This window comes from Rhamphochromis sp. 'chilingali', assembly GCF_963969265.1.
Source record: "Rhamphochromis sp. 'chilingali' genome assembly, chromosome: 15".
Classification (NCBI taxonomy): domain Eukaryota; kingdom Metazoa; phylum Chordata; class Actinopteri; order Cichliformes; family Cichlidae; genus Rhamphochromis; species Rhamphochromis sp. 'chilingali'.
The window spans coordinates 1,956,002-1,983,931 of NC_137942.1; the positions used below are offsets into that span (position 1 = coordinate 1,956,002).

A 27,930-nucleotide genomic window follows, 5' to 3' on the forward strand; every position below is an offset into this window, starting at 1 on the left:
TGGTAACGCAGGCACCGCCATAGCGCGAGCGTTGTCTTGTTTTTGAGCAGTAGCAGTGCGGTGGGTCCAGAGAAACTGCTTTCTTCCACATTTAGCGATCAAACCTGACAAATGTGAGTTCACCGAAACTCTCCGCGCTCATGTTTGTTACCGAGAGCGCCGTGAACGCGCAGGAGGAGCTTCCGGTCGTTTGTTTCGTTGTAAAACGTCTGTAACGTTTCAGGCTTTTAAATGGTTTTATTAACGGCAGCATCTTCAGTTTAACAGGTAACTGCAGTTAAACTGTAATTGCCAAAACGGATTCATCAGGAATAAAAACGTTTCAGAGCTAACGACACAGAACGAGCTAAAGATGACAGAATAATGTGAAATAAATAAATACATTAAAGAAGTATTGTAAACAAGGAACCAGCCAGAATCCTTTAGAGGGAAACAAAAGAAAAGTAAATGAGATAGAATCAGAACAACAGACAGGGACATCACTCAAAGCTCAGAAACGGCCAGACTTTAATAACAGCGTTAGACTTCCTTCCATTAAATTGGTTTCTGAAGCACTCCAGATTGGTAAAAAGCACTGAGGACAAACCTGGAGCTGATGGGCGTGGCTGCAGACCCGATTTTAACAGGTGGAGAGGTTTAGGAGGAAAAGCGACAGAAACCTCTGAGATAATCCTGTGTGGTTGTAGTGCGCGTGGCTCTCTGATGGGGGTGGCTCCGGCAGCACCCTCGTGTCCACAAACGTAGAAGAGCTGAGCACAGGTTTCTGAAATGCTTGTGGACGAGCCGCGGTGCTTCTGGCAGCTGATTTTCTCTGAAACAGAAGATAACGCAAAGTTTTTCCTGTGTCCTGGTGAAACTTTAAGTCTCTGTGTTTTCCTCAGACACTCCCGAGGCTCCTCTGACTTCAGAAAAACACAATGCCGGTGAGGAACCTTAATCCATTACTTTTTGTCAGAGGACGGCAGGTGTGACGCCTCTTCAGCTCGACTGTGTTTGATGTTCAGTTGGTCTTCTTCTTCAGGTGTTGCCTGTTTGGAGGCTTGCAATCCCTCTACCTGCAGTGCTGATGATCACTGTGAGTCTGTACATGATCGTCCTAGGGATTGGGCTCTGGATCCGATACTGCCTCAAGGTTGGTGCTCTGTTCATGCTTCTTACAGACCAGAAAACTAAGAAATGGTTCCCTGTGAGGTACTTAGCTTTGGTTTGACCCTTGCAGGGACCCGTCTTTGCTCTATGGGCTGTGTTTTACCCACTGTGCTGTCAGCTTTAACTTATAATAAATTCTCTGCTGGATTCATGCAGTTATAGGAAAATATACATGAAATGTTTCTATTGTAAAGCTGGCAGTTATCATTTTACAGCTTATGAACACTTTTATATCTCAGTAGTTCTCAGAAACATGCCTGTGTCTGCTTGAGCTGCAGTAGTTAACCCTGTGGGTTTATTCAGGTTGTGGCTGTGCAGGCAGGCATGCACTTTTACTGTTCCCCTGATTCTGAGAGATGCAGTTTATAAAGTGTAACACAGACGACTGGACTCTGGAGAAGATCATCCGACCCAGCTGTGGAAGGGTTATTTATTCAGCATTTAAAGAAGCTTGTATTTGAGGTTACAGCGTGACGTCCGGGGTCTAGCAGGATTCTGACTGAGGTCATGTGACAGATTTTTGCATTTCTGTGTGCCTTTAAGGACTACTGTTCTTTAGAGTGCAGTGAATGCTGTGCAGACCTCTCTGTGTGCGAGCAGTGCATCAGACTGGGTGAAATGTGCGACTGCCGCCTGCCGGCTGTGGGACCATTCCTGGCTGAATCCTGCTCTCCGGCTTCTGTAAGTAAACCAGCAGCACTGGCGGTCACACGAGCTCCGGCACAGAAACCATCAGCTCACGTTTGGAAACACTCTCCTCAATGTTGGTGTAAAATGTGATAAAACACTCAGACACATTCAAACAATGATGCTGATGAGGTGGGCAGAAGGTTCATTTTACAGTGAATAATTATATAAAATAAATCAATGATAGTCATTAAAAGCAGAGCGATTAAAAACTGACGTAAATAAAATGAAGCCTCACTGTTCCTGTAGTGGTCACATCAGGTGCCACTACCCCTAAACCAAATGAGATTACTGGAGACAAACCAGCAACCCTTCACTTTCTCAAACCACTTTGGAGACACTAATCCTGGTGATCTCAGATGTTATCAGTAATGACATGGTGTATTGATAATGTCTGTGAACTGGGAAGCCAGTGACCCCATTCACAGTGAGGTGAACATTTGCTGCAGAGCTGTGTGTCAGCTGTCGCCAGAAAGGAAAGGTTCCTCAGAGGGTGCTGGACCGCCCCACCGTGACTGACAAAGGTTTGCAGATCATGTAAATGTTAAACAACACTGCATTTTCCATATCATGCTGCAACCCACAAAGAATTTGAATCAGCAGGCTGTTAAACCCACAGCTGACCTCTGAACTCTGTGCTGCTGTAGAAAAAGCTGCTTCTTGTTGTTGCCTTATGTGAAGAAAGTGAGCTTACATATGATCAAGATTGTCAGCTGTGTTAGCTGATCAAAGTGTATCATTAATGCAAAATGTATAGTTTGGTTTGCATTAATAAAATCAGGAGGTATGCATCACCACACGCCTCATGATCTAAGTGTTATTGTCAGGGTTATAATGGTAAATTAAAATAATGAATGTGTGTGGGTAAAACAGCTTCCTGGCTGCAGGAGAAGTTCACCTGCTGGGACAGGTGAAGCTACACAAGCGTGCTTGTTGGTTTCTGCGGGTTCTTCAGGACACAGCAGGTGCTGCCGTTAAATCCTTGCCCAGAAAGTTAGTCTCCTGTCTGAGCTGCTGTGTTTTTCTTTCCTACAGTGCTCCAGGTGGGACTGTGCCTGTACCTGCCAGGTTCCTGACTGCGACACCTGCAACTGTTTATGCTTCGAGATCAGGATGAAGTAGGAGGCGAGGATGGAGGTGCTCATCCACCGAACTAATTTTATACTTGTTATAGCATTTACAGCGGAGATGGAGGTGGCTACACACAGAACCGGCCTTACACCTTCTCTTCTGAGTCATTCACTGACTTTTTCTCTTTGACTTTTTGAGACTGAACATTTTTCTTTCATTGCCAGAGAATGGGTTGCCTTGCCACTGATAGGCTAACCGGCAGCTGTATGCTGATATATTTCTTCTGTAAATGTGGCTCCATAATCACTATGGTTGGCTGGCCTTTTCTATACACTAATTTCCGCTAATTTAAGAGACTACCCACCACCACCATCACATATCCTCCTCTACATTTACTATAATTACTGCCTTTGGACCATCTGTGTGTTCATCTGAGTAGCTGCATCGATCTTACTCGGATCACACAGAGCTCACTGAATGGGCAGGTTTTCGCTTCCTTCCTGATCAGGGTCCGCCCTTGGTGGATTGTGATAATGTCGACTGTAGGTCTCTAAAACGGTGCTATTATCCCTGAGCAGCGGGTCTTGGATTAAAAGCATCAACGCCAAAAGAGACCTTGTGCCTTATGAAACGGCCTGAGGTCACGCCGAGCTGATGTCTGTTTTGCTGAAAGTTCCTTCAGTACCTTGTTTTTGACGAATGGTTTATTAAATCCACATTTACACCACAGAAGCTTCTTTTTGTTTTATCTCCTCCCACTAAAACCTCCCTCCTCGGGAAGTAGCTACAAAGTTACAGCTGAGTTTGCACACAGTGCCATATGTACATGAGCATGTTCAGGGATTGTACTCCTGTTTATGTTTCCAGGACTACTGCAAACAGGAAGGATTTCCACGTCATCTCAAAGCAATAAAACAGACACATTTTGTGTTTACCCCACAATTTTTTTATTCTTTCATCCCTCATATCAAACATTTGTTTTCCACATGTAAATTCTTTATTTCATTTTATCTGTTTAGCAGATATTTGCTGACTTCTGCTCACTAACTAAGATTTGTAGTCAACCTCTCCATCAGGTGTTCCAGATGTTTGTGCTGATGATTCGTCCAGCAGAATGTATGATTTGATCCTCCACAGCTTCAACACTGAGCTTTCTTTAGATAACCTGTTAAGAATCAAGTCAAATTTTTGCAGGCACAGCTTTACGACTGAAAGTCTCAAGGTCGAGGCTTGTTCACATTCATTTGTGTCCGCGACATCATGTAAATCAGGTCAGACTCTCTACAGGAAGAGTTGGAGACAAAGGGAGAGGCTGAGGAGGTGGAAGATGGCAAATGTGTAGGCCTGAGCCGGACGACCCCCGCTGGTGTCAAACACACTATTTGAGTCATTTGTAGTGGTGGCCATAGTGGCGGTACAGGTGCTGCTGGTAGAGGTAGTGATGGGGGCATTGGTGGGGTTGGCAGTGGTGTTGGAAGCCGGAGCCAAGCGCATCTCAAGGGTCTCAGTCAGGAAGGAGTTAAAGGTGCTCACTCTGGTGAAGGTCATGACTGAGCTTCGTCTCCTCCTGGCAGAGGAGCTTGGAGCTGTTAACACGACCGCCTGGAACCAAGAGCCGCCCTGCTTACACATCAGTGGGCCGCCAGAATCACCCTGAACAAAGAGACGGGAAGGTTCAAATTTAAAATTCAGAATTATTTGGGTGCCAGGTTGTTCCCTCTAATAAAAAATGTAAAAAGGCTTAAAAATAACACAAAATAGAGAAGCTCTTTAAAATGAAATCTAATTGGCCCATAATGAACACTGAAACTTCAAAGCTAGATCTGCTTTATGTTTGTACATGTTTCTAAAGATTGTAAGCACTCTGGAAACTCAAGATGATGAACTATCCAAATTCAACATGTGACTGTAATAAGCAGCTAAATCCAAATTAAACAACATGTCAGCAGACAGTGTTATAAGAAGAAGAATCCAGTCATTTACCTGCTGCAGTGCAAACACGTCTGTACAGATGCTCTCACTCGATGATGAGTTCCCACAGTTTACCACCGAGGTCTGAAACTGCTGCATAACTTCCTCAGCTAACATCATGAAAGATAAGAAAATCCTGATGTTTGACTAAAGAAACTGTAAGTGCAGTGGTCCACATGTGTAATCTGAGAGATGGACTGGTGCAGAGTCTGGGCAGAACTCTGTCAGCCTTCATGTTGCTGACTCACCTCCTCCTCTTCCAGGACTCCAACCGGCCGCCCAGCACGCCAAGCCCTCGGCGAAGGTTCTCCCGTTGTCCAAGCAGATGGGCTGGATGTAGTCGGTCAGGGTGGGCTGGGCAGATAGACGGAGGATGGCTATGTTGGTCCCGGTCGTGTTGCTCAGAGTGATATTTGTCACATTCAACGTCACCTCAAAGGTTGGACATGTCTGTCTGCTGTGGCTCATCCTGTGCTGTTCCACTGGCTGACAGTTGGTGGCAGTAAAACAAAGTAAATGTAGAAATGTGCCAACAAAGTCTGAGACACAAATTGTATAAAAGGATTGATTTTGATTGAAATAGACTAATATATAGTTTCCAACTGGTTACACATAATCTTTCTTTCTTGTTTTGAATTGTCTCCACAGACTTAACCTTATAGAAGAATATGCTTATTCTAGATACTTGTGAGACAGCACACTTGTTTCCTGCATTAAAGTGATTATTTCTCTAAAAATGAACAGGTGTCTTTATGACCCACCTCCACTTCCTATGTTGCCCCAGCCGGTGACCCAGCTGTTAACACCGCTGTAGAAGGTGCTGTCTGAAGCTGCCAGGCAGACGGGAGAAATGTAGCTGCTGAAAGTCACAGATGAGGAGAGCTGCAGGAGGCAGATGTCGCTGTCATCGGTATCAGAGTTGTAGTCTGGATGTTTGATAAGCTTTTAATAACATTTAGGTTAATGTTTGCATTAGCACCATAAAGTGACAAATCAACCGTTTGGTGGAGCACTTTAAAAAAAAAATCAAACATTAAATTTCATTCATCTATCACATGTCAAAAAAAATATGCCTTCCTAAAATGATTCTCAACCGTTTGGTTTAGCAGGTTGTTAAAGGGTTAAAGAGCCATACTCCCTTCTGCACAGTACCTTTGTCTCAGCAGGTTCTTTGGCTTGTTCTGGCCATCATGTGATCAGTGTATTTTTGGAAACTGTTATGTAAAAGATGATTTCCTGGAACAATGCTTTCATGTCTGTCGGCAAACTGGATCTACCAGTAAAAGATTAGAATCAGAATAAGGAACAGTTAAGCACAGGTGAGTTCACAGGTATGCAGAAGTGCAGATTCATGTTTGTAGTGCCAGGAGAGGCCCTGAGGATGAAACAATTCCACTGGTTAAAGGAGACGATAGATGATAAACAAATGAGGTCAACAGAGATTGTATGAGACGTTGTTTACATAAGTAGGTTATTAAAGGCTGCCAAAAAAAAGGTTATTAAAGTGCAAGTGAAGAGCCGGCGCTTGCACACGCGGAGTTTGACACACCTGAAACACAGCAAGTTTATTGAGATGAAAAAGTAACAACAAAGAATGTAACATACATAAGCAAGTTTCTTAGTAAGAATAAACTTGTTACGGTTTTGTATGTTCACTCGTTTTAGGGGGTTAGTGAGGTAGAGGAGTGTTTATCTGGAATGGAACACAAGGAGGGAAACAAGACGCAAGGGCTCACACAACATATATAAACAGACACACAGGGCAAAGACACAAGAGGGAATCTAATAATCAAGTGAGAAAACTCACAATAAAATACCTAAGATCATAAATGAACCTGAACATAAGCTTCAGAGCCCTTGCTGCTCATGCCTGGTTCGAGCCTTGCTCTGAAACTATGCCTCCCCCGAGCCTGCCGGCAAATGTGGCCACACTGCCTCCAGCGACCCCGCCATCGTCATCCCCTCAAGGCTGGAACTCATACCCGGGCCTCGCGAATCTCCCTGGGAATCTCCAAACCAGACACCCGGCAAGTCTTCAGGGTCCACCGCCTCACTTATGCCCATTGTTACGTTTCGGTGTTGTCAGTGTTTTGTTTTTTGCGTGACTGTCATGTATTTCCTGCTTTACTTTGAAAGTCTGTGTTATCTCAGTGTGTTCAGTTTACGTTTCCTTGTCTCGTCAGGTCTAATTTGCCCCAGCTGTGTTTCCCTCCTGTGGTCCATTCCCTGATTGCTCCTTCTATGTATTTAAGCCTTGTGTTTCAGTATGTCATGGTCGCGATCTCCCCCTGTGTTGTAAATAAATAGTTTGTCGTAAATAGCTGTGAATGGATTTGTCGTAAATAGCTGTGAATGGATTTGTCAATACTTTCGTTTTGGGATTTTGGTGGAGAGCCTTAGTGGTTTTTTTCTCGTGTGTCTTTTCCTTATTTTTATTTTCTTGCGTTGCACGCTGGTTGCCTAGGCCGGGGTGTAACACCATCGAGCAGATATTTCACGGCTGTAAATACTTGGAGATATGTGGATGTTACCAGTCATCATCGTTCCCCCAGTCAAGTACATTGAGAGAACACACCACTAGTATTTAATCAATCAATCAATCAATCAATCAAAGCTTTATTCGCCACGTGCAGGTTGCACACACACAACACAGACATTACATGGGGATACAGGTCAGAGATCGGTAGCGTTACAGAAAAACACTGAAATATACACTACAATGGGAAAGTACAAGAGGAAAAAAAGAGAGCTCTGCTCATGCTGGGCTCCTGGGAGGACAGCATGAGAACAGAAAACAAAAAAACTCCTCTGCACAAAGAAGCACATAAATGTCCACAGCACAACATTATGGAGCACGCGACCAGCCACAGGGTCGGGTGGGGGGTGAAGAGTAATCCGAAGCAAACACAGCAGCCATCCTGCCCAGCGCTACCATTCCAGCGCGGGCTCAGACTCGCCGTGTTCTCAGGAGGGAACAAGATTCGAAGGCATTTGGAAAGGGAGGGGGGATGAGTGTGTGCATATCACTGTATATGTATGTGTGTGTGTGTGTCCATAGTTCAGCTGAGACAGTGTCCTTCGCCCTGCCAGGCTAGGTAAAAACAGTCTTCCAGCCAACCCAGGTGGCCTTGCATGGAATGAGAAGGTACAGACTAAACAGTCGTTATCAGGGTGTTTTTGTTGGGCTCCAGCCTTGAGACCGCAGCTGGCGCCGAATGTATGGCACTTTTTCTATTTGTTCCAGAAATAAGCTCATGAAATTTAAAAAGGGAGATCACGTGAGATTGTCTCAAGTTAGAGGTGTGTTTGATAAACGCTATGAACAGACTTTCACGGATGAAATATTCACTATAGACCAATGCATACCTAGGGATCCTCCGGTTTGTAAAATCAAAGATTACGATGGGGAACTAATTATCTGTAGTTTTTACGAGCATGAGCCACAGAAAATCAATGTGGTTGTGGGTAAGCTGTATCATATAGAGAGCATTCTGACAAAACGTAAACAGAGGGGGCAAATGTATTTCCTGTCAAATGGGAAAACTGGCCTGAAAAGTTTAATAGCTGGATTAAAGCCAGTGACCTTAAAAACCTAAAATAAAAACCTTCCACCTCATTTCATGCTGGTGACATGACTCTCAGGTCTCAAGGCTTTTACGTAACACTACCTTCAAACGCTAGCCTAAATGTATTTAAAAATAACACGAGTAGCAGTTTCCGTGAGGATCTCGCCCAGTATCTCTATCTCGATGGGCCCTGGGAGGTGGCTGTCATTAAAATTTCCTATCCCTATACATGGTTCAATCTTCCAAATGATATGGCATACTTTGAATGGAGGAAAAAGAGTGATGCAGAGCAGAAGCCCGCTGATGTTGATAAGCAAAAAATATTTTTTTATGGTTTTTATGAGGATCCTAACATGCTGAGATCACAGATTGATGATGCCTGCCTTAGACGTATTGAATTTGATATTTTTCTCAAATATAACCCAATTCAGAAAAAGTCTGAATTTTCATCTGGTGGAATATATCATCTCAGAGTTTATCCCCCCCCCTTGCATATATGCTTGGTGTCACACTAGGGGTCTGGTTAATTTTCGAGCGCAAGTTTGCCCTGTATCCCGCAGATATAACGGCTGGCTGTTACCATTTCTTTTGTTATTCTGACATTGTGACGCCATAGCTTGTTGGTGACATCTATTTGCTTCTGCTGCATGCTGTCAAAATACAGGGTACCTATGGAGATGTCGTTACACTGAGTTTTAACAAACCAGATTACATACCAGTGTCGGAACCATATCGAAAATATTCATATTGAAATCAAAACGGATCAGAAGGAAACTGTGAACTTTACCTACAATAAAACAATAGTTAAGCTACATTTCCGGCCTATTGAGGATCTGTCGTAATTCATAAACAATATGGATAATAATAGATTCATAAAATATTATGAATTTCAGGCTGGTAATGGCATGCCCGGGTTCTCAGGTGCTCCGCTTATTTCTGGGTGCGGGTTAGCATCTATTTTTTCAAAATTCTTCCAATTTGTAACTCCTTTCGTAAAGCGGGGTCTCAGCTGCCAAGAACATACAGTGGCTTACAAAAGTATTCGGCCCCCTTGAACTTTCCCACATTTTGTCACATTACAGCCACAAACATGAATCAATTTTATTGGAATTCCACGTGAAAGACCAACAGAAAGTGGTGCACACGTGAGAAGTGGAACGAAAATCATACATGATTCCAAACATTTTCTACAAATAAATAACTGCAAAGTGGGGTGTGTGTAATTATTCAGCCCCTTTGGTCTGAGTGCAGTCAGTTGCCCATAGACGTTGCCTGATGAGTGCTAATGACTAAATAAAGTGCACCTGTGTGTAATCTAATGTCAGTACAAATACAGCTGCTCTGTGACGGCCTCAGAGGTTGTCTAAGAGAATATTGGGAGCAACAACACCATGAAGTCCAAAGAACACACCAGACAGGTCAGGGATAAAGTTATTGAGAAATTTAAGGCAGGCTTAGGCTACAAAAAGATTTCCCAAGCCTTGAACATCCACGATGGAGTGCCCATGTTAGCATGTACATGGTCTGTAATTCTGGCTCTGAGAAAGGCCCTGAGACGGACTTGACAGCCACTTCTAATTGTGATGATAATTCATCAAGTAGAATTTCACGTCCAATTTGATCCTCCACAGCTTCACCACTGAACTCTTAGATAACCAGTTACAAATAAACTCAAAGATTAGCAGACAAAGTTTTAAGCCTGTAAAGTCTCAAAGTCAAGCTTGTTCACATTCATCTGTGTCCATCACATCATGTGAATCAAGTTTGGGTTCTCTAAAGGCAGAGCTGGAGACAAAAGGCAAGGCTGAGGAGATGGATGAAGACAAAGATGAAGGAGTGAGCAGGACGACCCTCGCTGCTGTCAAACAAACAATTCGAGCGAGTTGTGGTGGCCATGGTGGTGGTGGTGACGGAGACATTGGTGGGGTTAGTGATGGTGGTGTTGGAGGCTGGAGACAAGAGTGTCCCCAGCGTCTTCGTCAGGAAGGAGTCAAAGGTGCTCACTCTGGTGAAGGTCATAACTGGAGCTTCTCGTCTCCTCCTGGCAGAGGGGCTTGGAGCTGTTAACACGACCGCCTGGAACCAAGAGCCGCCCTGCTTACACATCAGCGGGCCGCCAGAATCACCCTGAACAAAGAGACGGGAATTCAATTTAAAATCAGAAAATCATATCTAATATTATTTGGTTGCCATGTTTTTCCCTCTAATAATGTTTTTTAAAGGTTTAAAACAAAGATACAGAGACACTCTTAAATTAAATCTAACTGGCCAAAAATGAAAACTGAAATTTCAGAGCTGGAACTTCTTACATGTTTCTGAAGATTGTAAGCACTCTGGAAACTCAAGATGATGAACTATCCAAATTCAACATGTGACTGTAATAAGCAGCTAAATCCAAATTAAACAACATGTCAGCAGACAGTGTTATAAGAAGAAGAATCCAGTCATTTACCTGCTGCAGTGCAAACACGTCTGTACAGATGCTCTCACTCGATGATGAGTTCCCACAGTTTACCACCGAGGTCTGAAACTGCTGCATAACTTCCTCAGCTAACATCATGAAAGATAAGAAAATCCTGATGTTTGACTAAAGAAACTGTAAGTGCAGTGGTCCACATGTGTAATCTGAGAGATGGACTGGTGCAGAGTCTGGGCAGAACTCTGTCAGCCTTCATGTTGCTGACTCACCTCCTCCTCTTCCAGGACTCCAACCGGCCGCCCAGCACGCCAAGCCCTCGGCGAAGGTTCTCCCGTTGTCCAAGCAGATGGGCTGGATGTAGTCGGTCAGGGTGGGCTGGGCAGATAGACGGAGGATGGCTATGTTGGTCCCGGTCGTGTTGCTCAGAGTGATATTTGTCACATTCAGCGTCACCTCAAAGGGGTTGGATCCATTTAGCTTCAGACGCCCCAACACGACAGTCCACTCGGACGCTACAGGGGAGCTGTGGGAGGAACGAAGCACACAAACATAAACTTCATCAGCTTCAAACAAGATCTACACCTTTACACTCAACTTCATGGGACCCAAGTTTTACAGATTTGAACCTGGTGACATTCAGGCCTGGTTCTAATTAAAGAGGTATATATTTAACTATATATATATATATATATATATATATATATATATATATATATATATATATATTAGGGGTGCAACGATATTCGTATCGATATTGAACCGTTCGATACAGTGCTTTCGGTTCGGTACGCATATGTATCGAACAATACAACATTTGTAATTTATTTTATCAACTTTCCTTCTGACGATGCTGTCTGTGTTGAGCGCTCAGTGAATCTGCGTTCGACTACTCCGCCTAGGCTGCACTGTCGAGCGCAGATCCACTGAGCGTTCAATACAGACAGCATAGTCAGAAGGAAGAGCGCAGGCCAAGCTAACGAGACAGAAGTTAAGCTCTCCTTGCAACATGGCAAATTGAACCTCCCCCACCCTCATTCAGATCTGGCGTTTGGAATTATTTTGGTAAGCGCTCATGGACTAAAGTAAAACAGTATGTTGGATGTGCCACGCAATGCTCAATTACATGGGTGGGAGCTAGTGTGTTAGCGCAGTTAGCTCATTAACGTGTTGGCCGTCTAGCCCCATGCACGGGGCTATCAGGGGTAGCTCGTTAACGGAGATTTGCCGTGTTGTGGCGTTAACGTCATTTCAACGAGATTAACCTGAAAGCACTAGTGGGAACACAACGAATATGACTGCACATCGACGTCCCAGGGCTAGCGATTTTTCCAGTCGGGCTACCAAAATCTATCTCTGCCCTGCCCGTCGGGCTATTGTAGGAAGGAAAAATATATGTCAATGCTTTTGCATTCTTTCAGAAATGTAGCTGGGTAATTATGTCATTGGCATCGGTGAGCCACTGTCAATATGTGACATATTGAAATTGCGTTTGAATTTGCGCTTGTTTTTTTGCTTTCACTTTGCAATCGCGTGAACTGTGTATAGAGAGCGACAGCACTGATTGGTGAGTGATGATAATTTGCGCACCAATTCCTCTGACATTGTCTTATTAATCGTTAGCTTACTATGCAAACATGACAAGTGAAATCTCCCGCAGCTTAAACATGTGAGAGGTTGATCGCGCAGAGAATCGCTGAGCTTATGTGAGTGCGCGTGTAAAAGCAGCAGGATATATATTTTAGTTCTGCTGAGCCAAATAAGACAGGTCAGGATGAAGAAGTGACAGCCAAAGAAAAGCTTACCACAAAACGGAGAAGTTATGACAAATCAGACTATAAGGCAAAAAGAAAGTGCAGCTTTATGGTTTCATGGACAAAATAATTTCTGTGGCTGCGATATGATGAGCTAAATAACCAGGGCTGCACATAAGTGGTCCGCAGGTGCGCATTCGCTGTCAAAATAAAAAACACGCAAAAGGGTTAGGGTTAAATTTAAAAACTGTACCTTTGAGTTAAAATATATATTTATAATTTTAATAAATGACAAATTAAAAAGGCATGAACATTTTTTTTGTATCGAAAAAATATCGAACCGTGACACCAAAGTATTGAACCGAACCGTGAATTTTGTGTATCGTTGCACCCCTAATATATATATATATATATATATATATATATATATATATATATATATATATATATATATATATATATATATATATATATATATATATATATACATGTATATATATATATGTATATATATATATATATATACATGTATATATATATATATGTATGTGTATGTGTGTATATGTATGTGTATGTGTGTATATATGTATATGTATGTGTGTATATATGTATATATATATATATATATATATATATATATATATATATATATATACACATATACATATATATATATATACACATATACATATATATATATATATATGTATATGTGTATATATATATATATATATATATATATATATATATATATATATATATATATACACATATACATATATATATATATATGTATATGTGTATACATATATATATATATATATATATATATATATATATACACATATACATATATATATATATATATATATATATATATATATGTATATGTGTATATATATATATATGTATATGTGTATATATATATATATATATATATACACATATGTATATATATATATATATATATATACACATATACATATATATGTATATGTGTATATATATATATATATATGTATATATATATACACATATACATATATATATATATGTATATGTGTATATATATATATATATATATGTGTATATATATATATATATATATACACATATACATATATATATATATATGTATATGTGTATATATATATATATATATATATGTGTATATATATATATATATATATATATATATATATATATATATATATATATATACATATATATATATATATATATATGTGTGTGTATATATAAAATAAAATCTGTTGAATTAGATTTTGAATTAGTAAATGAGTCTACTGCTCACTATGAGCTCTATCAATCAATAGCATCATGAAAAATGTAACCAACATCCCACCAAAGTGTGTAACAGACACACGTGCAGAAGCTGCAGTACTACCAGGGAGAGCACTGCCAAAAAGAGAAAAGTTACGAGCAACCAAGGAAGGTGTGTAGCTAGGTGGCTAATATGTATTTACATGTAAATGTGTCTGTTTAAATCCTTTCCTGTAATTATTTTCATGCTGGCTTGAAACAGCTTAGTGTGGTCGTGGCTCAAAGAGTTGGCAGTTCGTCTTGTAACCAGTCTGCCCCAGGGCAGCTGTGGCTACAACTGTAGCTGCCTCCACCAGTGTGTGAATGTGAGAGTGAATGAATAGTGGCATTGTAAAGCGCTTTAAGGGTCTCGAAAAGCGCTATATAAATGCAATCCATTATTATTATTATTATTATTATTAGTGCAACTTCTTAATATGTGTCCTATTACACGCCTCACCAAGATACTGGGGTCATCTTTTATAAATGTACACTATGGTACCTAAACCATCTATGCAGTTTAAAGAATTAAATTACCAGGAAATGAAGTACACCACAGAAAAAAAATGTGGCCTATTAGGGCCAGAGTGCCATCATGACTGAAAAATCTAAACAGCCTTCAGATTTACTGAATATTTCCTAGTCCGAGGCAAATTAACTGTATGATCATCCGGCCAAACTACAGCTCCAACTCACCTTGAGAAACAGCTGGCGTCACTCAGCACAGAGTCCAAGGCTACCAGAGTCCCACCACACACGTGATTTCCATTTTTCTGCAGGCTCGCCATCCACGGCCACGAGCCCACTGACGCAAGCAAGGTTCCCCCGAAAATGTGTGAATTCCTCGGAGCTTGTCCACAGACTACAGCTGAGGACAAAACCAGAGGCAAACACAAAGAAATCTTAAAAACTTTAACCACATGAACCCATCAGTTCAAGTTCATGTAGTGTATAATAGACTCAAGGTTAGAATGTTTTCTTTAATAAAGTATTGTCATGATGGGTCCTCACGTTGGGCAGTGGTCAGATGCAGCGTGGTTGTTGGAAGTATTGTATTTGTAGGTGTGGTGGGGGTTGCTGGGGGGGTTGTGGTTGTTGGATGATTGGTGGTTGTTGGAAGTGTGGGGGTTGTAGTGGTGGTGTTAGTAGGTGTGGTGGTTGGCACTGGTGGCAGTCCTGTGCAGGAGACACTGAGGTCACTGTTGGTCCCAGTGGACGTGAACGTCATGAAGCCCGGCTGGTTGGAGGAGATCTGGCTGTTGATCCAAGTCTGGTACTGGGATACTCTGGCGTAGACTCCTGGAAAATTAGGCAAGGCGCAACCTTCCCCAAAACTGACGACTCCCGCCTGAATCCAGCGACCGCTCTGCTTGCTCACCATTGGACCTCCTGAATCCCCCTTTGAGAGCAGAAACATTTACTGTTAGCTGAGGAGAAGAAACTGTAGAAGGTGAAATTGTGCCAAACACAGGTAACAACAATCACCTGACAGGAGTCCTTTCCTCCTGCACTTAACCCGGCACAGATCATGTTGTCAGTGATTGATCCCACTCCATAGTTACAGTTACACTGCCTGTTTCCCACAACAGGAACCTCCACCTCCATCAGGTTTTGTGGAGAAGGAAGGGACACTGAACGGGGTAAAAAACAAAATCTGTTTAATAAACAGCGTGTGACAGATTAAAGGTACAAACCTGAACAGTAAACAAAGGATCGTTCCACTTCCAGGCATTTATTCTGGTGGTGACTAAGTTTTAACTCAAAGGATTTCCAACTTTCAGTGGTCACATGACAGAAAGCTGTATATATTGAACCAACAGACAAATCTGATTAAAAGTAAAAAAAATGCACAATCAGTTTTTAAAAGTGTTTTTGACGTTCTGTTCGTATCTCTATCTTTGATGCTTCAGACATTTCCCAAATAATTCAGTCCATGTTTCTTTTAGTGTTTATAAAGTCTGTTTCCCCTCCACGCGCACAGGTTTATCATCAAAAACGAAACTGCATGAGACCAGTTTCTTTTTTACAAACATTTCCTTTGAGGTTGGCTCAGAAACTTGGTGAATTTTTGACTTTTCGAGGACAGTGACGTCATCAGCGAGAGACCGGTGACCAGCATCGCGGAGCATGACGTCCGAGCGGCACTGAGGAGAGTGAACACAAGGAAAGCGGCGGGGCCAGGCGACAACACCGGCCGTCTGCTGCGCTGCTGTGCTGACCAGCTAGCAGGTGTGTTCACTTACATCTTCAACGAGTCCCTGGCGAAGTCTGTGGTCCCCACATGCTTCAAAAGATCCACCATCATCCCTGTGCCCAAGAACAGCAAACCCTCATCCCTGAACGATTACCGGCCAGTTGCACTGACCTCGGTAGTAATGAAGGTGTTTGAGAGGCTGCTGAAGAACATCATCTCCTCCTCCATCCCAGACACCACAGATCCGCTGCAGTTCGCCTACAGATCCAACAGATCCACAGAGGATGCCATCGCCCACGTCCTACACACCACTCTCAGCCACGTGGACAAGAAACAGGGTAACTATGTGCGAATGCTGTTTGTTGATTACAGTTCAGCGTTTAACACAATAGTGCCCTGCAGACTGTTCACAAAGCTGAGGGATCTGGGACTTAACAGCCGTCTGTGTGCATGGGTGTTGGACTTCCTCACTGGCAGAACTCAGGTGGTGAGGGTGGGCAGGTGCTTCTCCAACAGCATCACCATCAACACAGGAGCACCTCAGGGATGTGTCCACTCGCCACTGCTCTACTCCCTCTACACTTCAGACTGTGTGGCCACCCATGGCTCCAACACCATTGTGAAGTTTGCTGATGACACAGTGGTATTCGGTGCCATCTCCAACAACGATGAGGCGGCCTACATGGATGAAGTGAAGAATCTGGCATCGTGGTGCCAGGACAACCACCTCCAGCTGAACGTCAGCAAGACCAAGGAGCTGGTGGTGGACTTCAGAAGGGGTCAGCACAGAGACTACAAGCCCATTATCATCAATGGAGCTCCAGTGGAGAGGGTGCAGTCCTTCAAGTATCTTGGTGTCCACATCTCCTCAGACCTGACATGGGCTGCCCACATTCAGGTCCAGACCAAAAAGGCTAGGCAGCGCCTGTATCACCTACGACAACTGAGGAAGTTCAGGGTCTCTCCAAAGATCCTCAGGATTTTCTATACAGGCGCTGTGGAGAGCATCCTCACACAGAACATGACATCGTGGTTTGGGAACAGCTGTGTGAAGGACCAAAAAGCTCTCCAGAGAGTGATCCGTACAGCAGAACGCTGCTGCAGGATTGCTCTCCCCCCGCTTCAGGACACCTACACCAGGAGATGCCGGACTAGAGCAGCACAGATACTGAAGGACCCGTCCCATCCTGGCAACAAACTGTTCCAACTTCTGCAATCTGGTAGAAGGTTCCGCATCTTCTGGGCAAGGACAGAGAGACTCAAGAGGAGCTTCTATCCCCAAGCCATCCGTGCCCTAAACACACACACCCGCCCTCTCACATCATCTATAACTGACTGAGACAGGACTCTTCCAGACACTAAACCAAGGCACAATGTACATTTCAATTCCTTTAATTTTAAATATGTTGATATTGTCTATCCTGTAAAATAGTCAGATGTCTATTCATATTAATGTACAGAATTCACCTGCTTGCTGCTACTACTGCACATGCACAATGTGTATATATATATATATATATATATATATATATATATATATATATATATATATATATATTTTCCTCTACACCCCCCCCCTAAAGTTTTTGCACATGTCGAGATGCGTGTCAGGCTACATTTCACTGTGTGTTATACTTGTATAACTATGCATGTGTCAAATAAAGAACCTTGAACCTTGAATAAATTCATAAATCATAGTTTCTGAAACATTTAGGCTTCTCTTCAGCAACAGAATCATAAAATAAGCAGACAAAGGCTCCTTTATGGATACTTTGGAGAAGCTGTTTGTTTCCTGTCATCCTCAGACAATATTAATCTGTTCTAACCAGTGACCCACCTCCACTTCCTATATCGCCCCAGCCGGTGACCCAGCTGTTAACACCGCTGTAGAAGATGCTGTCTGAAGCTGCCAGGCAGACGGGAGAAATGTAGTTGTTGAAAGTCACCGGTGAGGAGAGCTGCAGGAGGCAGACGTCGTTGTCGTTGGTACCAGAGTTGTAGTTTGGATGTTTGATGATCTGTGTTACTGTCCGAGACACTGCATTGGGATTAGATCCCTGTAGACTCTGAAGGCCCAGATTCACAGTCAGACCGGTTGCAGTAATGCTGAGATCATCAGGAGCGACACGAACAGTGCACAGTTGTTACAATTGTTATAGACGAGAAAACATATATAAAGTTTGACTTCCTGCCCTGTTAAATATTTATCCTGTTACCACCCTCAGCCCCCAGATTAGGACCCTCCATAATTTCCTTAAATCATGTTTAGAGTGCAGCTTCAGCCTCATCACTCACCTTCTAAAGCAGTGAGCAGCAGTCAGCACCCACTGACTGTTAATGAGGGATCCTCCACAGAAGTGGGACCCAGATGTTTGCAGACTGACCTGCCAGGGCCAGCTGCCAACAGGGGCCACCTGTCCTCCTACAATCCTGGTGTTCAGAGACGCCTTACCACAAACTGAAGACCGACATTAAAACACAGAGTGAGCATTACTGTAGGAGCTGTAAACTCTCAGCACTACAAACTGCTGAGTGAGGACACAGTGATCCTGGAGTCTACAGTTCACTCACAAACTAATATTCATATGAAACAAAAGATTTATTACACATAAAACTAAATCATTACACAAAGAAGCTTTTTCTTACCATCCAGCTGTGACTCAGACTCTGAAACACAGAAAACAAACCATTTTAAAACAAAAGATCTCCATTCATTGTTCTGTGATTAGTTCACTGTCGTTAATAATAGTGGGAAAGTTGATTGTCTGTGGTTAGCTATAAGCATCCAGCAGAAGCTCCAGTAGTGGCTGTAGCAGTGAGTCAGTCCCCATGTTGGAGAATTTTAATGACATCATCTGACCAATAGCACGGCTGCTGTGAGGCGACTCTACTAACAGATCCTTTAAAATCTTGATTATGTGACCAGCTTTGTTTATGCTGCCACCTGTTAATTAATTGAATGTATTTTGGGAAATTTTCAACTTGTATACATATTCATATATATTTATATGTACTGTATGTGTTGTTTACTCCATTAGTTTTACATTTGTGGTATTTCTTCATTAACAGACGGATGACGGCACCCACTGGACTCCATTCCAATAATTCCAACTAATCATTGACCGAGCAAAGCAGTCAATGACGCCAGTGGGCAGCTTCATCCATCTGTTAAACGCAATCTTTGTAGGTATGTCTGTGAATGTTCTCAGTCATCCAGGTCATCATAGTCTAAGGAGCTTAGAAAGAAAAGCGTCTGGACTTCTTTAAGTTGCTTGAAGACATTTCACCTTCATCCGAGAAGCTTCTTCAGTTCTAAGGTCAAATGGTGGAGAGTCCCAGATTTAAACCCAGTGGGAGTAACCCCCCACAGAGGGACAAAGGACCCCCTGATGATCCTCTACCAGTTGGAGCGTCCCCAGACGCCTTAACGCCCACTCACATCCTGGGCCACCTGACCTCAGGAAATCACATGATAGGGTGGGGCCAGGTTTCACAATGAGCTCACCCGAAACCCTGGCTGATTGGGACCCACACCCGTTTTTACACCTTAACTCATGTGATTAGGTAGAGGATCATCAGGGGGTCCTTTGTCCCTCTTTGGGGGAAAACTCCCACTGGGTTTAAATCTGGGACTCTCCACCATTTGACCTTAGAACTGAAGAAGCTTCTCGGATGAAGGTGAAATGTCTTCAAGCAACTTAAAGAAGTCCAGACGCTTTTCTTTCTAAGCTCCTTAGACTATCTTTGTAGGTAGTTTGTGTGTGTGTGTGTGTGTGTGTGTGTGTGTGTGTGTGTGTGTGTGTGTGTGTGTGTGTGTGTGTGTGTGTGTGTGTGTGTGTGTGTGTGTTGGTCTGGGCTGCACACACAGTATTTTCATCTTCCACCCTCCATCATTTCATAGAAAAGGTCTTTCCTCACCGTAGTTTGGACACAAATGATGCGGCACCTTCTCAGAATCTAACGCACTTCCTGCACTGAGCTATGATGAATGAAACCTGTTATCACATCTTTAACTGTTAAAGATGTTATCACATCTTTAACTGGCACGACAAACTGCTGCGCATCACCGTCACACTTTTCATTTAAAAAACGTCTCCAAAGCTCAGAGATCAAACATCCTTTTGGAACGTCTCAGTCGGTTAAGCTGCAGCTAATAATCCCATGAATGACTGAATTAAAGAAATAAGACAGCCAGCTTTCCCCTTAAATATATTTCCAATTAAATATTAAAGACACACATTTTTTAAATTTTAACTAAAGTGATACAACATTTCAGTCCACATTGTGCAGACTGAGATATGATCATGAAAGCAGATCTAAAATATTTACTAAATCTGACACTCGACACTTAATGTCACTAAATAATGACGGGGCAGCTTTAATTTTATTGAAAAATATTTATAAAATAAACTTTTATTGTTGGAGGAAATTAAAAATAATCCTCTCTGTTTCTTTTTCAGATGCCATTAGTGTGATTCATGTAGTGAAGACAGCAGCTGCAGAAAGCGGTCATACGCACAGAGAGCAGTTTTAAAGTTATAAACAACCATCAAATAATCATTAATAAACATAAAGATTCAAACCTCTCATGAAGAAACTTTTATGAGAGGTTTGAATCACAGCCAAGTTTGAATGAAGCTTTATTGACCAGGACAGAAAGTAAACTGCTACTGAAGAATCAGGAGAACATTTTTAAATAAAACATGTATTATATATGACATTTATATTATTATATCATGTGATCATGAGCTCTGAAACACGATATATGTACATGTACTGGAACTCAGTTATTGATCTGAAATGTTTAAGCTTAATCAGGTTAAGGTGATATCCTCCTTTGTCACACGTTTAGATCCTCATGAATAAATGATGTGTGTCAATCAAAGCTGACTGAATAAACCAACAAAAGTTAAGGTGAAATAAAGAAGTTAAAACCTCTCAGCTGCTTCCAAACCAAACAGATCATCACGTTTATCTGTGAACCTAAAATAAACCACCAGTCCTCCTTTTCCTGCAGTGTCACTTTAAAGTGAAGCGCTGTGCTCCTGAGTGTTTTCACCCTCTGAGTCGTACCTGCTGCAGGTGTGTGCAGAGAGCTCTTACCTTGGGTCAGGAGCATCAGCCCAGCAGCCAAACACATCACTTTGTAGAAAGCCATCGCTGTAAGATCCATACCTCCAGACCTGCTGAGGCATAAATAACCTTCCTCTCTCCTCCTCCTCTCTGTCTGCGGTGCATCCCACACCAACACCTGTCTGACGACACGCCCAACATTGCAGCTCACCTGATTTTCCTCACATCAGACACAGTGAAAAAGCAAAGAAGCCAATGTGGGCGACGTGAGAGGGGTGACTCGGAATAAGAGGAATCATGATTTCACTCCAACAAAAAAACACACAATCTTTTCTATTCCCGGTAACCTGATGGACCTCCTGCGTAGAGTTACGCACGGATTTATTCTTGGGTCAGAAACTATGGTCAGCACCTGAGTTTCTCCAGTGTCTGCGTGGCAGCCTTAATGCATTTTATCTGCATCCCCTGATTTCCTGAAGTCATTTTGCTTCAGCTGATCTTGAGAAGCTCAGTACTATTCAGCAGCACAATCAGAAATACAATGTAAGCTAGCTGTTAAGATAAGATAAGATAAGATAAGATAAGATAAGATAAGATAAGATAAGATAAGATAAGATAACCTTTATTAGTCCCACACGTGGGAAATTTGTTTTGTCACAGCAGGAAGTGGACAGTGCAAAAGTTATGACGCAAAAATTAGAATACAATAAGAATAAATACAGTACACAGCTGTACAGAATAGAATAAAATAATATACTATATACAGTAGAATAAAATAGAATAAAAATATACAATAAGATAAAAATAGAATACGAATGCTATATACAACTGAGTAAAAATACAACGATGACAGAAAAGATTATTGCACTTAGTGTTATTGCACATGTGTGGATGTGTGTGTTTGTTCAGTTAAAGTCTTTATTATGGAGTCTGACAGCAGTGGGGAGGAAAGACCTGCGAAATCTCTCCGTCCCACACCGTGGGTGCCGCAGTCTCCCACTGAAGGAGCTGCTCAGTGCTGTCACAGTCTGCTGCATGGGGTGGGAGATGTTGTCCAACAGGGATGACAGCTCAGTGTACCAAAATTTTTGCTCATTAAATCAGGCTTTTGGCACAACTGAGGCTCTTTCAGGATTTTAAGATAACGTATCAATTTATAGAAAAGGAGTATTAAAAGTTGTGTTAGCTGGACTCTCAACACTGATGCTGTTTTAGACTGACATGTGAATAAAAGCTGTAATTGGTAACTCTACATTGCTCATAGATGTGAGTGTGACTGGTTGTCTGTCTCTATGTGTTAGTCCTGCAACAGCCTGCGACCTGTCCAGGTGTACCATGGAGCCCTGGGATAGGCCCCTGTCACCCTGAAAAGGATAAGATGGATGGAACATAAGCGTGTCCTCTACTTCTAAGAGGAAAAAAAAGAGGTGGACCAAGATTGGACTCTTGAGGGACCCCGCACGTGAGTCACTGGTCATAAACCCATAAACTATAAACCTGTTGTCTTCTTCCTCCTGCTCCCTTTAGAGGTCACCACAGCAGATCATCTGCCTCCACCTCCTCCTGTCCTCCTATCCCAGCATCATCCTCTGTCACTCCACCCCGCCACATGTCCTCCTTCACTACATCCAAGATTCTTCGCTCACGTCTATCTCTTCTCCTCCTGCCTGGCAGCTCCATCTTCATCGTCCTCTGTCCGGTATATCCCCCCTCCCTCCTCCTCTCAGATCATCTCAGCCTCTCTGACTCCCCCCTCCATGAGACATTTCATTTTGTGTCCTTTACAGTCCCAGATCACTATGAGACCTTCAGCTGACATGTACAGGAAGAACAATGGCAGAACATCAGCAGGTGAATCTCACCTGTCAACATTCCTGTGTAATGACATTAGTCTGATACTAATCTGTCACTCAGTGAACACCAACCTCACAGACATCTTTCACACACTGTGGAGCGTGCAGGTTTTTTCCCTGATGCTTCAGATAATAAAGATTCAGATTTCTTTCCAAATTTGCACAGCGGAGGAATTTGAATGATACTTTATTTTATCTAAAATCAGGTCTGAACACATCCACTCGCACAGTCTTTAACTACGTCACTCACGGAGAGAGTCCCTAAAATAGCCTCCAGGTTAATCCCGGGGCGCTCGTGTTAAAGTTAGTGTGAGAAACAACAGTCAAAAAAAATTCGGCATACACTCACCCTCTCATTCCAGTGAGCTACCCCGGGGCGATCGTGGCTCAAGAGTTGGGAGTTCGCCTTGTAATCGGAAGGTTGCCGGTTCGAGCCCCGGCTTGGACAGTCTCGGCCGTTGTGTCCTTGGGCAAAGACACTTCACCCGTTGCCTACTGGTGATGGTCAGAGGGCCTGGTGGCGCCAGTGTCCGGCAGCCTCGCCTCTGTCAGTGCGCCCCAGGGTGGCTGTGGCTACAATGTAGCTGCCATCACCAGTGTGTGAATGGGTGGATGACTGGATATGTAAAGCGCTTTGGGGTCCTTAGGGACTAGAAAAGCGCTATATAAATACAGGCCATTTACCATTTGCTCACCCACTGTGCTCTTCCACATGTGCTCTGCCCTCTTATCATCTTTTCTTTTTTCCTACCTCCGGTGGTGTCTGAGAGAAAAGGTGAGGAAGCACTTGAACTCATCCTTTTTCCTCATGGAGTAGATTTTGCGATAGAGCTTTTTCTCAGCAGCTTCTTTGGTTTGTTCTGGATGGAGACAGATCATGTGATAGGTGTAATTGATAAGGCCAAACAGTTCAGGGGCTGATCGTGTAGCCAGCGGTGGCGATGAAGCTGGTCCAAATGCCAACCATGTGGGATGCAGCCGCATGTACATAACTGCAGACCATCGGGCAGTTTTGCAGGGCCCAGTGTACGGGGCTTGGCAGAGGCAGGACCGGGCGGTTCACTGACCTGTGGGGGAATGGCAGCCACAGGCGGTGGAGCTGGTGATGGTGGAACTGCAGGCGACGATGTGGAAACTGTTGATGGTAGAGTAGGAGGTGGTTGAACGGACTCAGAGCCAATAGCGGACACAAGGTTGTGCTGGAGCACACCTGAACTGAAAGATGTGAACAAACACTGGGCTTGCGCTGAACTGCTCTGTGATTGGAAGTCTGTGATCGGACCTTGGAGTGTCCATCCTAAGCAGGTTTTGACCACAGCAGAAGAGCCATATGGACCATGGCTAACTGGTGCAGTCGGCGTGATGAGGCGAGTATGATCTGAGCCTATGAGCAGTAGTCGAGCTGCTTTGTTAACAGCTGATAATGAGATGCCTTGAAGATGTTTGTAATTCCTTTGGAGAGAGAATACGGGTGTTTCTCTGGGTGTGCAGTGGAAGAGATCCTGAAACTCACAGAAAAAATCTGAATAGTTTCAACATGTTGACGGACAGGTCTAAGTGACAAATTCTCAGCTTTCCCAGTTAGGTGGCTGAGCTGCTGATGTCAGAAGCATGGTACGTTGGGAGCCATCATCAAATACTGCATATGTCATATGCCATTACACAGGAGCACTTTCACAACTTTTAATAGTACAGTAGGACAGTCAACAGTATATCAAAATACAACGTCCTCACTACAGGATTAATTTCAGTTCTAGGTCTCTGATTTACCTCGCACAGGATCTGTAGATGTCGTCCCATGCAGGTGACACATGCTTTCCTCAGATCACACTTTGCAGCCTGATGAGTCCTAGCACAATGCCAAAACCGTTTGTTCCTCTTTACCCGGTTTATTTTCTCATCCTTTGTCTTGTGAATAAACTCAGGACACTTACTGATGCGGTGTTCAGGTGAGCAGCAGCACATGTAGCCTTAATCGTTAGGATGGGTTGTGATGCCTGTACAGGATCATCAGATGTATTTGCCCCATGTAATATTGTTGCAAGTGGAGAGGTGTACTTACAGGCAGCTCGTGGCTGGCTGAAGGACGAAACAGGACTGTCCTTTCTTGGTTGACACCTGCACTCCATTTGCAACCACGATAAGAAAGGTAAGTTATATGTCATTTCTCCTTGTTTCCTATAAACATGCCGTTTAAAGCGACTACAATGCTCTGCAGGCAACTGTTCAAGCAGGCGATCAACATAGGAGCCACAATTTAGTTCTGTCCGTCCTTGATCACCCGTGGTGCTAAGCAAACCAACTAGAGCTTGTACACGAAGACCAAAGTTATTTATTTCGAAGTTATTTCGGATTTCATCTTCTCCGGTTGCTGCTTTACAGGAGGGTGCTGCCTTTGTTCAGGAATGCAAATGAGAGGTTGAGCGGGGTCTTCATCTAGAGCACATGTGTCAAACTCAAGGCTCGTGGGCAACACACGGCCCGGCATACATTCATATCCGGCCTGCGAGATCATTTTATATAGATTTTTTATTACTGTTATGTATGGCCCGGCAATATGCGGTGCTAATAACACACAAACAACAGATCCCATAATGCAGTGCTGCAGCCTTCTTTGCCGAACACTAGGCTACCTGGGAACATTCCCGCATCAATCAAGTCAAACTTCAGTTATTGCGAAGCTAGCTGCTCACAATGGCGAAGAGAAAAGTTGATTCTGAAAACAGAGCCTTTCAGCACCGGTGGGAGACTGAATATATGTTTACAGACATTGCTGGTAAACAGTTTACCAGCAGTTTACATTGCTGGTAAACTGGTAAATCACAAAGTGAAGCTGTTGTGAAAGCAAATTTTATTGTAGCAGAGGAGCCAAATCAGCCCGGTACCGCTCTGAAGAGCTGCATGATGAAGCTGTGCGACGTCTAGTGTCCAGACAAAACAAAAAGGGAGATCAGTTTGAGAACAGAAAAAAACACCTCTGCACATGAAAAAACTTTTAATACACCAAAGAAACACATGACAAGCAACAGGGGGGGTAAAGGGTGCAGCATCGGAAGGGAATAAGCGTCGAAGGCATTTGGAAAGGGAGGGGGGATGAGTGTGTGCATATCAGTGTATGTGTCTGTCTGTCTCATGTTTCCTGTTTTATTTTGAAGGAGTCGTGTGTTCTTTGTTCATTGTATTTAGTTTCACTTCCCTTGTCCTGTCATTAGGCTCATGTAAGTCAGCTGTTCCTCCATGTGTTCCCACTTCCCCTAATCACCTCCTGTGTATTTAAGTCCTCTGTTTTCAGTGTGTCATTGTCAGGTCGTTTGTTGTCCTTTGTGTCATGCTTCCAGGTTCTGTGCTCTAGGTATTTTTGTGTCCATGTTAGGGTTCATGTTTTGGGTTTCTATGTTATCTTAGCTCTCCCAGTTTAGGTTATTGTTTAGCTTCTCCTCTGCCTTTTGTTTTGTAATGTTTTCACCAGCCTTAATAAACAGCTCGCTTTCTGTTAACATTTAAGTTTTTGTTTCATGGTGTCCGCATTTTAGGTCCTTTTCATAATACATACAGTCTGCCTCTGCCAGACTGTGACAATGAGTTTTTTTGTGGAGTGACAAACTGGATCTGCCAGTAACAGATTAAAAGCACAATAGAGTTCAAGAGTTGAATGGGTGTATGCAAAAGTGCAAATTCATGTTGGCAGCACTGAAAGTAAGAAAACATCCACTGGTTAAATGAGATGATAGATGATTTGAAAAAAATCATGCTAAATGATCCTAGCACGACAGCTGGCAGGTTATTAAAGCCTCTGCACACGCTCAGTTTGACACAGCTGAAACAAGAAAAAAGGTTCTTGTTAAACTTGGTGCATTTTTCTGTTTAATAATTATTTTGGGGGGTAGTACAAGCTGTGTCTCAGTTTCTGTGGAGAAATGCGAACACATGTGTTGAGCACTTTGAGTATTTCAACGACACATTGCTGCTTTGTGCTATGAAAACGCAACACACCTTTGTTATCACAGTACTGTACTTTACAGGCTCCAGCAGATCAGGATAACAGTGTTTATGACACTTTTAGGTACACCTGTTCAGCTGCCTGTTACGACAGACAGTCGCATGGTTGCAGTTCAATGCATTTAGGTATGCAGATATATGAAGATGACCTTCTGAGGTTGAAACTGAGCATCAGAATGAGGAAGAAAGGTGATTTAAATTTGAACGTGGCATTGTTGTTGGTGCCAGACGAGCTGAGTGTTTCAGAAACACGAGTCATCAGACTGGTTCAAGCTGTTGGGAACGCTCTTCCGATAGCTCGGGTACAAAAGCTGTCCTCTCTACCATTATTGAGGTAGAAAGTCACCTGTAAACTTACCTGTAACGACAGGTTTGTTCTGCCTACAGTTTATTTATCAGCATGTACAGGGAGTGCAGAATTATTAGGCAAGTTGTATTTTTGAGGAATAATTTTATTATTGAACAACAACCATGTTCTCAATGAGCCCAAGAAACTCATTAATATCAAAGCTGAATGTTCTTGGAAGTAGTTTTTAGTTTGTTTTTAGTTTTAGCTATTTTAGGGGGATATCTGTGTGTGCAGGTGACTATTACTGTGCATAATTATTAGGCAACTTAACAAAAACAAATATATACCCATTTCAATTATTTATTTTTACCAGTGACACCAATATAACATCTCCACATTCACAAATATACATTTCTGACATTCAAAAACAAACCAAAACCAAATCAGCGACCAATATAGCCACCTTTCTTTGCAAGGACACTCAAAAGCCTGCCATCCATGGATTCTGTCAGTGTTTTGATCTGTTCACCATCAACATTGCGTGCAGCAGCAACCACAGCCTCCCAGACACTGTTCAGAGAGGTGTAC

The 27,930-nt window shown here is 42.8% G+C and overlaps 3 protein-coding genes across 4 annotated transcripts; 1 reads left to right on the forward strand and 2 right to left on the reverse strand.

Moving 5' to 3' along the window:
• Positions 1-3,629, forward strand: LOC308411706 (uncharacterized protein). 2 transcript variants are annotated; one of them, XM_080905704.1, is made up of 5 exons: positions 1-113; positions 882-923; positions 1,022-1,132; positions 1,693-1,830; positions 2,872-3,627. In XM_080905704.1, the coding sequence occupies exons 2-5, from the start codon at positions 918-920 to the stop codon at positions 2,956-2,958; spliced, it is 342 nt and encodes a 113-aa protein (XP_080761830.1). In that variant the 5' UTR covers positions 1-113; positions 882-917; the 3' UTR covers positions 2,959-3,627. The 2 variants fall into 2 exon arrangements, with proteins under 2 accessions (XP_080761830.1, XP_080761831.1); XM_080905705.1 differs by lacking the exon at positions 1-113 and adding an exon at positions 161-267 and having other exon boundaries at positions 2,872-3,629.
• Positions 3,630-3,923: 294 nt separating this feature from the next.
• On the reverse strand, positions 3,924-6,263 carry LOC308411703 (chymotrypsin-like protease CTRL-1). The gene is made up of 4 exons (XM_080905700.1): positions 5,640-6,263; positions 5,127-5,364; positions 4,891-4,988; positions 3,924-4,560 (listed from the first exon to the last, which is right to left on the reverse strand). Exons 2-4 carry the CDS (start codon positions 5,344-5,346, stop codon positions 4,189-4,191), a joined length of 690 nt encoding a protein of 229 aa, XP_080761826.1. The 5' UTR covers positions 5,347-5,364; positions 5,640-6,263; the 3' UTR covers positions 3,924-4,188.
• Positions 6,264-9,464: 3,201 nt separating this feature from the next.
• On the reverse strand, positions 9,465-23,454 carry LOC308411686 (transmembrane protease serine 9-like). Its single transcript, XM_080905669.1, has 11 exons — positions 23,404-23,454; positions 21,232-21,379; positions 18,775-18,795; positions 18,424-18,586; positions 17,966-18,234; positions 15,420-15,565; positions 14,946-15,333; positions 14,631-14,802; positions 11,133-11,386; positions 10,897-10,994; positions 9,465-10,571 (listed from the first exon to the last, which is right to left on the reverse strand). Exons 2-11 carry the CDS (start codon positions 21,299-21,301, stop codon positions 10,218-10,220), a joined length of 1,935 nt encoding a protein of 644 aa, XP_080761795.1. The 5' UTR covers positions 21,302-21,379; positions 23,404-23,454; the 3' UTR covers positions 9,465-10,217.
• Between the last annotated feature and the right edge of the window lie 4,476 nt (positions 23,455-27,930).